Here is a 14112-nt window from a genome sequence, read left to right as displayed (position 1 = left end):
ATGTCCAAATCCTGCTGTTCCTCTTGCAGCCAGTCTTCCTGCTGCAGGTCCACCTGCAGTAAATCAACTAGTGTGTCATGCTGCTGCCAGCCCTCCTGCCAGCCAAGCTGCTGTGAAACTACCTGTTGCAAAGCTACCTGCTGTAAGCCAACATGTGAAGCCAGCTGCAGCTGTACACCCAGCTGCTGTAAAACCAGCAGCTACAAGAGCACCTGCTGCAAGCCAACCTGTGTAACCAGCTGCAGCTGCACACCCAGCTGCTGTGAAACCAGCAGCTGCAAGAGCACCTGCTGCAAGCCAACCTGTGTAACCAGCTGCAGCTGCACACCCAGCTGCTGTGAAACCAGCAGCTGCAAGAGCATCTGCTGCAAGCCAACCTGTGTAACCAGCTGCAGCTGCACACCCAGCTGCTGTGAAACCAGCTGCTGCAAGAGCACCTGCTGCAAGCCAATCTGTGTAACCAGCTGCAGCTGCACACCCAGCTGCTGTGAAACCAGCTGCTGCAAGAGCACCTGCTGCAAGCCAACCTGTGTAACCAGCTGCAGCTGCACACCCAGCTGCTGTGAAACCAGCTGCTGCAAGAGCACCTGCTGTAATCCAACCTGTGTAACCAGCTGCAGCTGCACACCCAGCTGCTGTAAAACCAGCTGCTGCAAGAGCACCTGCTGCAAGCCAACCTGTGTAACCAGCTGCAACTGCACACCCAGCTGCTGTAAAACCAGCTGCTGCAAGAGCACCTGCTGTAATCCAACCTGTGTAACCAGCTGCAGCTGCACACCCAGCTGCTGTGAAACCAGCTGCTGCAAGAGCACCTGCTGCAAGCCAACCTGTGTAACCACCTGCAACTGCACACCCAGCTGCTGTACAACCAGCTGCTGCGACAGCACCTGCTGTAATCCAACCTGTGTAACCAGCTGCAGCTGCACACCCAGCTGCTGTAAAACCAGCTGCTGCAAGAGCACCTGCTGTAAGCCAACCTGTGTAACCAGCTGCAGCTGCACGCCCAGCTGCTGTAAAACCAGCTGCTGCAAGAGCACCTGCTGTAAGCCAACCTGTGTAACCAGCTGCTGCACACCCACCTGCTGTAAAACCACCTGTTGCAAGACCACCTGCTGCAAGCCAACCTATGTAAGCAGCTGCTGCTGTACACCCAACTGCTGTAAAACCACCTGCTGCAAGAGCACCTGCTGTAATCCAACCTGTGTAAGCAGCTGCTGCTGTACACCCAGCTGCTGTAAAACCACCTGCTGCAAGACCACCAACTGTAAGCTGTTGACCGAGGTTTTCTACCCTGCCCAGTTCCCATAATCATTAAGTCCCAAAGAAATCACACAAAGGTCTACATTAGCTATAACCTAATTGGTCTATTAGCTCAGGCTTCTTAATAACACTTATCATTTATATTATCCTATTATTCTAGTATATATTAGCCACATGGCTCGGTACCTTTTTTCAGCAAAGCAGTTACATCTTGCTTCTGTGTCTGCGGCAGGACTGAAGAGGAATGGGATTGTTTTTTCCCAGAATTCTCCTGTTCCCATTGACCCACCTCTACTTCCTGTCTGGTTGTCCTGCCTATTCTTCCTGCCTAGCTACTGGCCAATCAGCGTTTTTTAAAATGTAATTGACAGAATATAGATCATTGTCCCACACCACTTCCCCCTTTAAAAAAAACAAGAACTCTGTATCTAATATTCTTTGTTTAGCTTTTCTCTTGACCATTAGCAATAATAACTTGTAATCAACATTCTAAACAAAGACAAATATCCATAGTTCGTTTTGGGAATGCTGACAGTTTTCCAGGCTACTTCCTACTGGTAGGGGGTGCTGATAATCTTATGGGAACCTAAGGAAAATTTAGAATTATGATCAAGTTCTGACTGGAGTATCCTGTGAAGCTTGATCATCTCAGGTAGTAGTCTTGAGCCTGTTCCGGATGTAGAAATCTGATATCTGGGCTATCCGCTTCTATTGGAGATTTCTCAAGGGGTCTTCCTTAATCAAACCTGATTTTTCTTAACTGAAAATAAATCCACAGCTTCTCATTTTCTGTGGAAACAAAAGCAAATGCTCTTCTCCAAAGTAACATATCTTTTGACTGCAATTTTGAAGTCAAGGTATTTTAAAATACCTATCTTGGATTAATTCAGCAGCATTTATAAACAAAGATCTTTTAGCAGTTGTTGCTCCTTCCTCGGCATTTAAACAATTCAAAGAGAGCATAATAGCATACAGTATCCAGACTCTGTATATTTTTCATCTTTACATGGCTTTATTTTAACCTCTATTTCTTTTATTTTTACTTTTAATTTTTGGCTTTTTGAGACACGTTCTCTGTGTATCTTTGGCTGTCCTGGAACTCACTCTGTAGACCAGGCTGTACTTGAACTCACAGAGATCCCCCTGTCTCTGCTTCCCAAGTGCTGGGATTAAAGGTGTGTCCCACCTCACCTTGAACTCAAAGAGGTCTGCCTGCCTCTGTCTACCAATTTTTGGGCTTAAATGAGTGTACTACCACACCCAACTATTCTCTTTCTTTTTTATTTTAAGGACTTTAAGCTTTTTCTTTTCTCTCCCAAGCCTACATATATTTTTAAAGACACTGTAAACCATTTAGAGGTTTTCTTTATATTTGAATCTCTCTTTACTGTATATATCTCTTTTGCTGACCACATGAGTCTTTAATTTGCTAAGCAATATGGCTAGAATTAAAGCTGTGGCTTTGATGGCTGGATGAAGCCCATTCCTTAGCTTTCTGAAATTCTAGCCTTATGGAGGAGGTACTGACTGTAGCCATGTTTATTGCCACAACTCTATGGCGTTTCAAGGTCCCTGCCAGCAAGTAAGCTGCATCAATGTGCTCACAAACCACACTCAAATGCTCTGTAGCTGGACGTCCTGCCTGAAAGAGTCAGAGTTTGCTCTGGCAGGTTGGCCCAGAAAGCCAGCATTTTAAAACACAGCTTTTTTCCTGCTATGGCTTGTGGTCAGCTTTTCATCAGCACCATTTAAGTGTTTTGTGGCAGGACCTCTTAAAAGAGCTGCAAGGTTTTACAGCTAAAGCTGAGTCAGGAAGCCTCTCTTAAATGAGAGCACTTGCCTTTAGCAAGTAGAGCCCACCTTGAAAAAGAACTACTACCAAGAAACTGTGCTTAACTCTATTCTTTTTTATCTAGAATACCTTCCCAAGCTCTCTCAGGTTTTATGTGCATGCAGTCATCCACACGTTGGGCACCATTTGCTGACCTAGGTTTTCTGTCCTGCCTGGCTCCCATAATCATTAAGTCCCAGAGAAATCACACAGGGGTCTATATTAGCTATAAACTGATTGTCCCATTAGCTCAGGCTTCTTATTAATCTTATAAATTATATTAGCTCATTATTCTAGTATATGTTAGCCACACGGCTCGGTACCTTTTTCAGCAAGGCAGTCACATCTTGCTTCTTCTGTGTCTGGGCCTGGACTGCAGAGGAATGGGATTCCTTCTTCCCAGAATTCTCCTGTTCCCATTGACCCACCTCTACTTCCAGTCTGGTTGTCCTGCCTATACTTCCTGCCTGGCTACTGGTCAATCAGCATTTTTTAAAAATGTAATTCAGAGAATATAGATTATTGTCCCACACCAGTAAGCCAACCTGTGTGACCAGCTGCTGCCCACCCTCCTGCAAAGCCCAGCTGCTGTGAAACTACCTGCTGCAAGACCACCTGTGTGAACACATGTTGCTGCACACAGAGCTGCCAACCCAGCTGTTGTAAATTTGCTGTTGCCAGCCTTGCTGCTATGAGTCCTGCTGCTGCCCAAACTGCTGCAAAACCACCTGCTGTTAGGACACCTAATGTAAACCAATACATGACACATCCTGGGCCCTCTAGTCCTGCTGCTCTGAGTCCAGCTGCTGCTCATCAACTTTCCAACTGAACAATGCCCAGACAACTGTCCTTGTGTCACACCAGTCTTGCCATGTGAGAAGAAGCTCCCGTGGTCCTTTGAGGCTATGACCACTTAGGAAGACTATCAGTCACCTTGATGGAATGCAAGTCCACTCACTCTTGCTCTCCTTTTCTTTGTATGGAGCCCAGTCCACAGCTTCTCTTCTCAGCTCAGATCTTCATCTTTCCCTCTGAACAACTGAGAAAGCACTTTAAATAAAATTATTAAGAAATGTATGGAAATTTAATAACTTATGGACTGTTATTCATATCCATATTGACTGTCATCATTACACTTTGATAAATCACTTGATAGTAAGTAGAGTCACATGCTCCAAAGACATTTTATTGTGAAATATAATAAAGTCTCTCTCTTTGTTTCTCTCTCTCTCTCTCTCTCTCTCTCTCTTTCTCTCTCTCTCTCTCTCTCTCTCACACACACACACACACACTGTTACTACAATTCCTTTCCAACAGGAAACATAAACAGCATCTACTCCTCCTAAGGTCCCACTCACAAACCAAAGCTGAATTCCACCAAATTTGACACTGGGGAACCAAGGAGTTTATTGGGCTTCCTTACAAAGCATAGATAAGGGGCTGTTTACAGGAACATGAAGGTGCCACCCTGAAAACGCTACAATGGAATGTCTTTACTTAGTAGGAATGAGAGCTTTCCCTTAGTTGCATAGATAAAGATCCATCTCTAGTCTTCTCTAGACCCTCCCGAAGACCACCCACAGTTGGAGCAGAGTTGAATGCAACTGGTGGTAGGGAATAGCTGGATACTCTGATTAAGGCTCCTCTCTGTGAGGGATGTAAACAGTAACCAAGTCCTGCTGGACTGATATTTTACAAAGGGCCACAACTCCAAGATGGTACTTGTTTGGTTCGGAGGACAGTACTATGCCACACACATGCATGTGCACGTGCACACACATGCATACACACACACTGGACCCAATATCATCCATCATCTCCTGAACAATTGGAAGTTAACAGACAATGGTTACCAGCTCCCTCTGGCTCTTACCCCTATGCTCTGGAAAAATCTTTCTACTGTTTTCTTCCCTGACTCTTTCTCAAAAACCTCATTTGAATGGCATCACACAGCACTGGTCTTTCTGTTGTGCTTTTTCATTCCTTTACTGTTGATGAGTATTTTGTCTTGCTCTTGAGCAAGAAAGCCAATAAATGATTGCAATTAAAGAACTTCAAATGGACATCCATGAAACTCACTGGTGGTACAAAAGTGACACTGGTAAATGTATCGATGTCAAACAGTGGAGATGGACCAGATGTAAATGATCTAAATAGAACAGTGCATTCCTGCTGTTCAGGTTTAAAAAATGCAAAGACTAATGTTAAACTCAAGGAAATGGGTGTAGACTCAGTGCATGGACAATACACAGGTGAACAAAGTGCACAAGATAGACAATGTTGCTTACAAGATTCACAGCTGGACCAATTTGACACCCTCGCATAAGAGGAAATACCATGAAAGTCTCACCCACCTTGTCTAGCTTGATCTTAGGCAGATTTTACAAAGGGAAAGTTGGTTGTCTTTAGGGACGAGGGTGCTGAGACCCCATTCATACTCTAGTTCACGGTCCCACTCTCTGGCACATTCAAACAACATTAAATGGTTTCAATGGGTATTAAATTTAAAAAAATAACTACTAATCATTGATTTTTTTTCCACTGAGTTTAATAAAATAAAAAAGTAGATGAGTGATAATTATTTGTAGAAAAACAACAACAAAGTTCAAACCCCTTACTCACTGTTTAAACTTCTCTTTCTCCATTTATCTTCACAATGACCTCATTCTTAGTTTGCATGGAAACTAATTTACCAGTCACTTCTCCACTCTTCTTGCCTCTAGAAGAGAGCAAATTTCCTCGAGAGCTTCATAGATTGTTTTCTTGTCAGTCAGCATGGAGAATGGTGTCAGGTATGCAAAGTGGAACATGTATCAAGATATGAACAAATACAATGACTGTGATGGATGAGCAGAAAGCAAAAGACTACCATGGCATTGGGCAGATGGAGGCTTCCTGTGACATTGTGGGGGTGGGAAAAAGAATTAAGGAAAGAACAGAGGGAAAGAAGGTAGGAGAAAGAAAGGAGGGAGAGAGGGGGAGAGAGAGAAGGAAGAAAATGGAAGGAAAGGTATTTCCAGGTTGTGTTATCTAATATAACATTAAAAATATGTTTCTCAAATAGCCTTTATTGTTTTGAAATAGGGCCCATCTATTCCTAATTCCTCTAGAATTTCTGTCATTAAAACATGTTGAACTTTATCAAAAGCCTTTTCTGTCTCTTTTCTGAATTATCATGACATTCCTAGCATTAAGGCTAGTCATATGATGAATTACACTTATTTATTTGCATTTGAACCAACCTTACATTCCTTGAATGAAATCTACTTGGTCTTGTTTGTTATTGTTATTGATGTTGTTGTGTTTTTTTTTTTTTTTTTTTTTTTTTTTTTGGTTTTTCAAGACAGGGTTTCTCTGCAGCTTTTTTTTAGAGCCTGTCCTGGACCTAGCTCTTGTAGACCAGGCTGGCCTCGAACTCACAGAGATCCGCCTGCCTCTGCCTCCCGAGTGCTGGGATTAAAGGCGTGCGCCACCACCACCTGGCGATATTGTTGTTTTTGAGAAAGGGTCTCACTATGTAGACCAAGCTGAACTAAAATTCACTATGATTCACGCATCTGTCTCCCAAGTACTGGCAATAAAGGCATATGCCACCATACCACGCTAAACCTGCTTATTCTTTTTTTTTTGTCTCAGTCAGTTTAATTTTTTCTAACAAGCTACAAACAAAATGATAAAGTCATTACACATCTATTATCCTAAATATAATGCTTTAAAAAATTACTTATTCTCACAGAAAACTGTTTTTGCTAAGACAGAAAACAGCAGAAATTTCCATAGTTTGCCAATGAATTACAAAACAACAAAACGATTAACAGTAAAAACAATCAACATACCCCAGGGGGTTGGTCTTGTATTTTCACACTTGCTTTGTCTTCATGATTCCACATTTTGAAAAACTTTTTTTACATTAATTTTTCTGTTACCTTTAGTACTGTAAGGACAAAACTTTGCTGAAGGAAACTTACGACTGAGTTGCCAAGAGGTTATAATGTCCAGTGTTCATGCTGCTCCCTCATCAGCGAGGACCTGCAGCATTCGCAGCCTGGCTGACTCAAGAACATATTTTCTTGTGAATCAAGGAGATTAACAAGTTTAACACAGATCACCCTTGAGAGGGCCACCCAGATTCTCTTTCCAGTTACCTATACTCCAGGAGCAAATCCAGAGATATTAAGAACCTTAGCCCAGAATACATGGGACTCACTGAAGCCATGTTGTACTACATGGGAGTTTTCCATTCTTTGAGCTAAAAATTGGAAGAGGAGAAAAAGGAAAAAGAAATCTCAGAAGGAAGAAAAGAAATCTCAGAGTTGAGGGAAATCACAAAGAAAAAGTAAGCAAGAAATCTTAGTCCTTTTCTACAAGATAAAGTTTCTATGAAGAAACGTCTGTTTCAGATGTCTGTGGATTAGGGAGACAATAATTCCCCTGTACACGGCTAGTGTCTCTGAAGAATTTTGATCTTGACCCAGCAAAAGCCATCTCTGCATTTGGTGTTTGGAGTCTCAAGAGGAAAGGTAAAACAAGCAACCATTACTGACGGGGCCAGTAATGACTTTAATGGGAGAGAGTGATTTCATGTGAAGGTCTTTGTGACAAGTGAGGAGAAACAATCAGAAAGGAAAGTGTTTTCACAGCTTGGGACAAGGTGACGCCAATAAATAGGAATGGCACCTTGATCATTCATCAGAGACCCTAGTACTCAAACTCACCGTATAATTTGTCATCCAAGGCAAGATTCTGTAGAGAGGGAAAGGGGCTGCAATTAACAATTACGCTAGAACAACAGGTAGGAACAGTTCAGACAAATGACAAATGTTCACCCTAGTGATACAGGAGATGAGATTGTGGGAGAATGCTGGCGGAGAGTTATCTAGGAAATGTTTACCATGTGTGCAGGGCTTTTATGAGGAACCTGCTTATTCTTGATATATGACATTTTCATATATTCTAGAGTGCAGTTTGCAAGGGAGGGGGCATTAGGGTCAGCATATTGTATTTATATTCTTGGAAAATCGGTCTATCATTTTCTTTTACATTGTTCCTCTCTGGGTTTCATATCAGGACAAAACTAGTTTCATGGGGATGAATTTGGTACTGTTCCTTCCATTTTAAGTTCATAAAAGAGTTTGAAAAATATTTCTGCTAGGTAGTTCCTGGGATCTGATAATATTCAGCAATGTCTATGTTCTGGCTTTTCTTAGTGATAAGATCTTTAATTACTGTATCAATATCATTGTTCATTTTGGGATTGTGCTATTTTTATTTTAGTAAATTTATCCATTATGTCTAAATTTTTCAGCTTTGGGGAAAATGGTTTTTGTAATATGTAGTAGTAATATAAATTTCACAGGGGTCTACAGTAACTTCTCCTTTCTTTTATCTGACATTCTCATTCTTCATTTTATTAACTGGGCCATATGTTTATCAATCTTGTTAATATTTTCAAGGAACCAGCTCTTTGTTGGTTGGTTGTTCTTTTAGTCCCTAGCTCATTAATTTCTGCACTACTTTTTGTTATTTCTTGCCAAATACTAAGTTTTAGATTAGCTGCTTGTTGTATTCCTAGAGTGTAAAGGTGCATCATTAAGTTGTCTATTTAAGACTTCTCTGAAGTTTTGTGTGTGGGAACACTTGTAGCTGTAGCTTTTGTGAATACTTTAAATATTCCCCAGAATAGGTGATATCCTGTATATTGATTCTCATTTGAGTATAAGAAATTTTGACTTCTTCTCTATTTCTTCAATGACCCACCTCTTCACTCAAAAGCAAGCATTACAGTCTAATTATTCATGAAGTTTCTGTGCATGCTCTTGCTATTGGTTTCTCCTTTTATTCCACTGAACAATGGAAGGATACAAGAAATTGTCTCCGTTGTGTATATATTAAGAGTTTCTTTGTGGATTATAATGTGAAAGATGTTTGGAAAGATTCTATGTACTAATGAAAATAATATGCATTCTTTATATGTGGAGTGGATATTCTGTATATATCTATTAAGTCCAGTTGACATATGAGTGCATTTACCCATTTAGACGGTGGGACAGATCAAACAGGAGACCACCAAGTCCAGTTGGAATGGGACTGATGGAACAGGGGACCAAACCGGACTCTCTGAATGTGGCTGACAGTGGAGGAGGACTGAGAAACCAAGGACAACAGCAATGAGCTTGAACTCTACAGCATGGATGGGTTCACTGTGAGCCTTGTCAGTTTGGTTGCTCACCTTCCTGGACTTAGGGGGAGTTGGGAGGACCTTGGACTTAACATACTGAAGGGAACCCTGATGCTCTTTGGCCTGGAGAGGGAGGAAGTGGGGGTATGGGTGGAAGGGAGGGGAGGGAAGGGGGAGGAGGAAGGGAGGAGATGGAAATTTTTAATAAAAAAATGAGAGAAAATAAATAAATAAATAAATAAAATAATGTTAAACCATTGTATTATGGCTTATTTTGTGTAAATTCTATTGCTATGCAGGAAGTCTGACTAAATGTACAAATGAATGTACATTTCAAAAAGGAATCAGTTAATCAATTATCTACATATTTAAACAACTGTTAAGGTAAGCTGAGCGCTCGTTGATCAATGCCATCTGAGTATCTTAGACCTGATATAATCAGACAAAAAATGTATTAATTAAACCACTGTCTGAACCATTAGCTCTAACTTCTTATCTGCTAGCTTTTACATCTTGGTTAAACCCATCTCCATTAATATGTGTATCACCATTTGGCAGTGGCTTACCAGTACAATTTTGGCAGGTCTGCCTCTGGCAGCTCCACGGCATCTCTCTGACTCTGCCTCCTATCTCCCAGCATGCCTTTAAATTTTCCCCGCCTACCTAAGTTCTTCCCTATCAACAAACAGGCCAAGGCAGTTTCTTTATGCATTAACCAATAAAAGCAAGACATAGACAGAAGGACCTCCCACACCAAACACCCTAAAGAATGTTCATATCTACTTCCCAAAGTGACATATAAGATTTTTAACACATCTTTAACTTTAATTTACTCAAACTTCAACAAGCTGCCATTTTCTAGAAAGAAAAAAAAAACATGCATAGATTGTGTCAAATTCATTCAGGGGAGATTGTAGGCCAATGAGAAAAAAGAAAGGATAGATTATTACAGTGAGGCATTCCACAATCATTGGCTGAGTTAAGATGCCAATTATATGTTTATTTGCAAAGGGACAAAGAATCCAAAGGTGGCACCATCAAATGAAAAGAAAAGTTGATAGACAGATACCATCTCCCCTTGAAGAAGAATGAGAGGGAATTATTTTAAAAGGAGGGAATGTTATTTCTCAACTGTTAACAACATGAAGATGTTCATTTTGTGATACTCTTTCCATTATAACATCATTTATTCCCTACCTAAATGTATATCAACCTTAAGAGGATTTGATTTAAATAAATTTATATGTTTGCATCATTAGGCACCATTTCAACTTACCTTAAATCTATCATTAACGACAAAGAAAACCAATAAAGGAAGAGAAAAAGAAGGATAGCAAAATGAGATAGAAAGACAGGACAATCAGGAAGGCAAAAGGAAAAAGACAAAAATGAGGGAAAGAACACTGACCTAAGAGCACTGAATCTGCTGTCTATCAGCAGTTTCCAGCTTTGTCAGGTTTGGTTCAGTTGAATCATTAGTTGGCAAAACTCTCAACATGATCCTCCCAGTAAGCCTCTCAGGAAAGGGCAAATCAGGACTTTTAGACATGAACACAAGTTCACACACACACACACATACACACACACACACACACACACACTTTGATATCTTCTCACTTCCACACCACCTGTCATCTAAACTATCTTGATACAGAATATACTGTACCAGGTATCTTTATCCCAGGTGCCTTTGAGACAGCCAGATAGAGGAGCTGGCAAAGAAACAGACATCTCAGCTAATCTGAAGAGAGGATTTTGTGTGTAAAAGGACAGACACTGAACCAGTCCATCACTGTGACTGTAACAACATCATCACGAAGGTTCTTCATCAGCTAAGGACTGTTGCAGAACACTCCAATACACTGTGTGAACATGTGTCACTGTGGTTGGGTTATAAAGATCTGAAAGGCCAATAGCTAGGCAGGAACAGGTAGTGCAGTACTTCTGGGAACAGAGATGTCTCAGGGAAGAAGAAAGGCAAGGTTGCCAGCTTGACACAGAAGAAGTAGGACATGCAGGAAAAGAGAAAAAACATGGGTCATGTGACAGCACTTAGATTAATAGAAATGGGTGAATTTAATTCATAAGAGATAGTTATAAACAAACCTAATCTAAGGTCTAGATTACATAATTAATAATAAGTCTTTTGGGGTTTTTTTTTTTTTTGGTTAGCAGGAAGCCCAAAGAAAGATCCACCAACAAAGGAGAGATAAAATGTAGACAGACACTCACTATCTCAAGACATCATGGGCTACCACATGAGCAGATGATAATGAAGGACACAGTGAGACTGGTTGTACCTACCCTTCCCTTTATTGAAAGTGTTCCTATGAGTTATTCTGGAAGAAGAGTCAGGTTAAACTTTCCAATGATGCATAGCATTGAGAAGCACTTCCTTATGAAACATGTACTGAATATGGAAATGGGGTAAACAATGTCAAGGAAAATCCTGCTGATTGGTTCAAACCTTGAAGACCTGACATATAAAAGGTCCAGGATGCAATAACTCTCCATATTGTAGAAAACTCACCTCTTAACAGAAACCCTCCAGCTATATCTGACACCATGTCCAACTCTTGCTGCCAGCCTTCCTCCTGCAGGACCACCTGCTGTAAACCAACTTGTGTGACATGCTGCTGTTGCACACCCAGCTGCTGTAAAACCACTTGCTGTAAGCCAACCTGTATAACCAGTTGTTGCTGCACACCCACCTGCTGCAAAACCACCTGTTGCAAGACCATCTACTGTAAGCCAGCATGTGTGACCAGCTGCTGCCAGCCCAGCTGCTGTAAAACTACCTGCTGCAAGACCATTTGCTGTAAGCCACCCTATGGGACATTCTGTTGCAAGCCAAGCTGTTGTAAAACAACATGCTGCAAGACCACCTGCTGTAAACCATCCTGTGTGACCAGCTGCTGCTGTCCACCCTGCTGCCAGCCCAGCTGCTGTGAAATCACCTGCTGCAAGACCATCTGCTGTAAGCCAACCTGTGTGACCAGCTGCTGCTGTCCACCTTGCTGCCAACCCAGCTGTTGTAAAGTCTGCTACTGCCAGCCCTGCTGCTGTGAGCCCTGCTGCTGCCAGCCCTGCTGCTGTGAGCCCTGCTGCTGCCCAACCTGCTGTGGAACCACCTGCTGCTAGACCACCTGATACAAACCAATACATGACACACCCTGGGCCCTCTAGTCCTGCCGCTGTGAGTCCAGCTGCTGCCAGGCCTACTGCTCATCAATTTTTCAACTGAACATTGCCCAAACATCTGGCCTTGTGACATATTAGTTTTGTCATGTGGTCGGAAGCTCCCATCGTCCTCTGAGGCTATGACCATTTTGGAATCCTATCAGTCACCTTGATGGAATGAAAGTCCACTCACTCACACTCTTCTTTTCTTTGTATGAAGCCCAGTGTGCAACTTCTCATCTGAGCCTAGAACTTCATCTTTACCTCTGAACAACTGAGAAATATACTTTAATTGAAATTATCAAAAATATGGAAATTTAATAAATTCTGTACTGTTATTCATTTCATATTGTCTCTCATCATTACACTTTGATAAACCACTTGATGGTAGAATCATATGTAACAAAGACTTTTTATTGTGCAATATAATGAAGTACCTCTCTCTCTTTCTCTCTCTCTCTCTCTCTCTCTGGAGCACACACTGTTTTTACAATTCCTTTCCAAAAGGAAACATAAACACCATCTACTCCTCCTAAGGTCCCACTCACAAACCAAAGCAGAATTCTACCAAAGTTAACTCTGAAGAGTCAAAGAGTTTATTGAATGTGCCTCCCTGAAAAGGCTACACTGGAATGTCTTTCCTTAGTAGGGATGAGAGCTTTCCCATAGCTGCATAGATAAACATCCATCTCTAGTTGATGGAGGACTCTCATTGGTTAATAAGAAACTGCTTTGGCTTTTTGATAGGGCAGGATTTAGATAGGTGGAGTAGACAGAACAGAATGCTGGGAAGAAGGGAAGTTAGGGAGATGCCTCGGGCAGATGCCATGCCTCTCCTCTCTGAGACAGATGCCATGGAGCCAGCCGCCAGGTCAGACATGCTGAATCTTTCCCAGTAAGCCATGACCTCATGGTGGCATACAGATTATTAGGTATGTGTTAGTCAAGATGTAAGAGTTAGCCAATAAGAGGCTAGAACTAATGGGCAAGCAGTGTTTAAATGAATACAGTTTGTGTGTTGTTATTTCCGGTGTAAAGCTAGCCATATGGGATCCAGGCGGATTGAAAAACAAGCCTGCTCGCCTCATCACTACATCTAGTCTTCTCTAGACCCTCCCAAAGACCACCCACAGTTGGAGCAGAGTTGCATGCAACTGGTGGTAGGGGACAGCTGGATACTCTGATGTAGGCTCCTGACCCTCTGACCTCTCATGAGGGATGTGAACAGTAACCAAGTTCTGGTGGACTGATCTTTTACAAAGGTACACAGCTTTAAAGATATTTGGCTCAGAGGACAGTACTTTGCTGTTGTCGAGGTTTCTGTCCTGCCCGGTTCCCACAGTCATTAAGTCCCAAAGAAATCACACAGAAGTATACATTAGTTATAACTGATTGGCCCATTAGCTCAGGCTTTTTATTAACTCTTACAACTTGTATTAGCCTATTATTCTTATCTGTGTTAGCCACATGGCTCAGTACCTTTTTCAGCGGGACAGTCAGTCACATCTTACTTCTTCTATGATCAGGCTGGGACTGCAGAGGAATGGGCTTCCTCCTTCCCATAATTCTCCTATTCTCATTGACCCACCTCTACTTCCTGTCTGGTTTTCCTGCCTATACTTCCTGCCTGGCTACTGGCCAATCAGCATTTATTTAAAATATA

The 14112-nt window shown here is 41.8% G+C and overlaps 1 protein-coding gene across 1 annotated transcript; it reads left to right on the top strand.

The window, feature by feature from the left end:
- Positions 1-13126, top strand: LOC119811399 (keratin-associated protein 10-4-like). Its single transcript, XM_042054865.1, has 3 exons — positions 1-1270; positions 12034-12333; positions 13071-13126. Exons 1-3 carry the CDS (start codon positions 1-3, stop codon positions 13124-13126), a joined length of 1626 nt encoding a protein of 541 aa, XP_041910799.1.
- Positions 13127-14112: the final 986 nt, after the last annotated feature.

The sequence above is a fragment of the Arvicola amphibius genome, chromosome 4, assembly GCF_903992535.2.
Source record: "Arvicola amphibius chromosome 4, mArvAmp1.2, whole genome shotgun sequence".
Classification (NCBI taxonomy): Eukaryota; Metazoa; Chordata; class Mammalia; order Rodentia; family Cricetidae; genus Arvicola; species Arvicola amphibius.
Note: the sequence above shows the minus strand (reverse complement) of the source record. Positions and strands in the feature narration are given on the sequence as shown.

Coding starts and splice junctions, on each gene's coding strand:
- LOC119811399 (XM_042054865.1), top strand. CDS start 1: ATGTCCAAATCCTGCTGTTCCTCTTGCAGCCAGTCTTCCTGCTGCAGG. Junction 1,271..12,033: donor CAAGACCACCAACTGTAAGC/TGTTGACCGAGG, acceptor CAGCATGTGTGA/CCAGCTGCTGCCAGCCCAGC. Junction 12,334..13,070: donor CTACTGCCAGCCCTGCTGCT/GTGAGCCCTGCT, acceptor CTCCCTGAAAAG/GCTACACTGGAATGTCTTTC.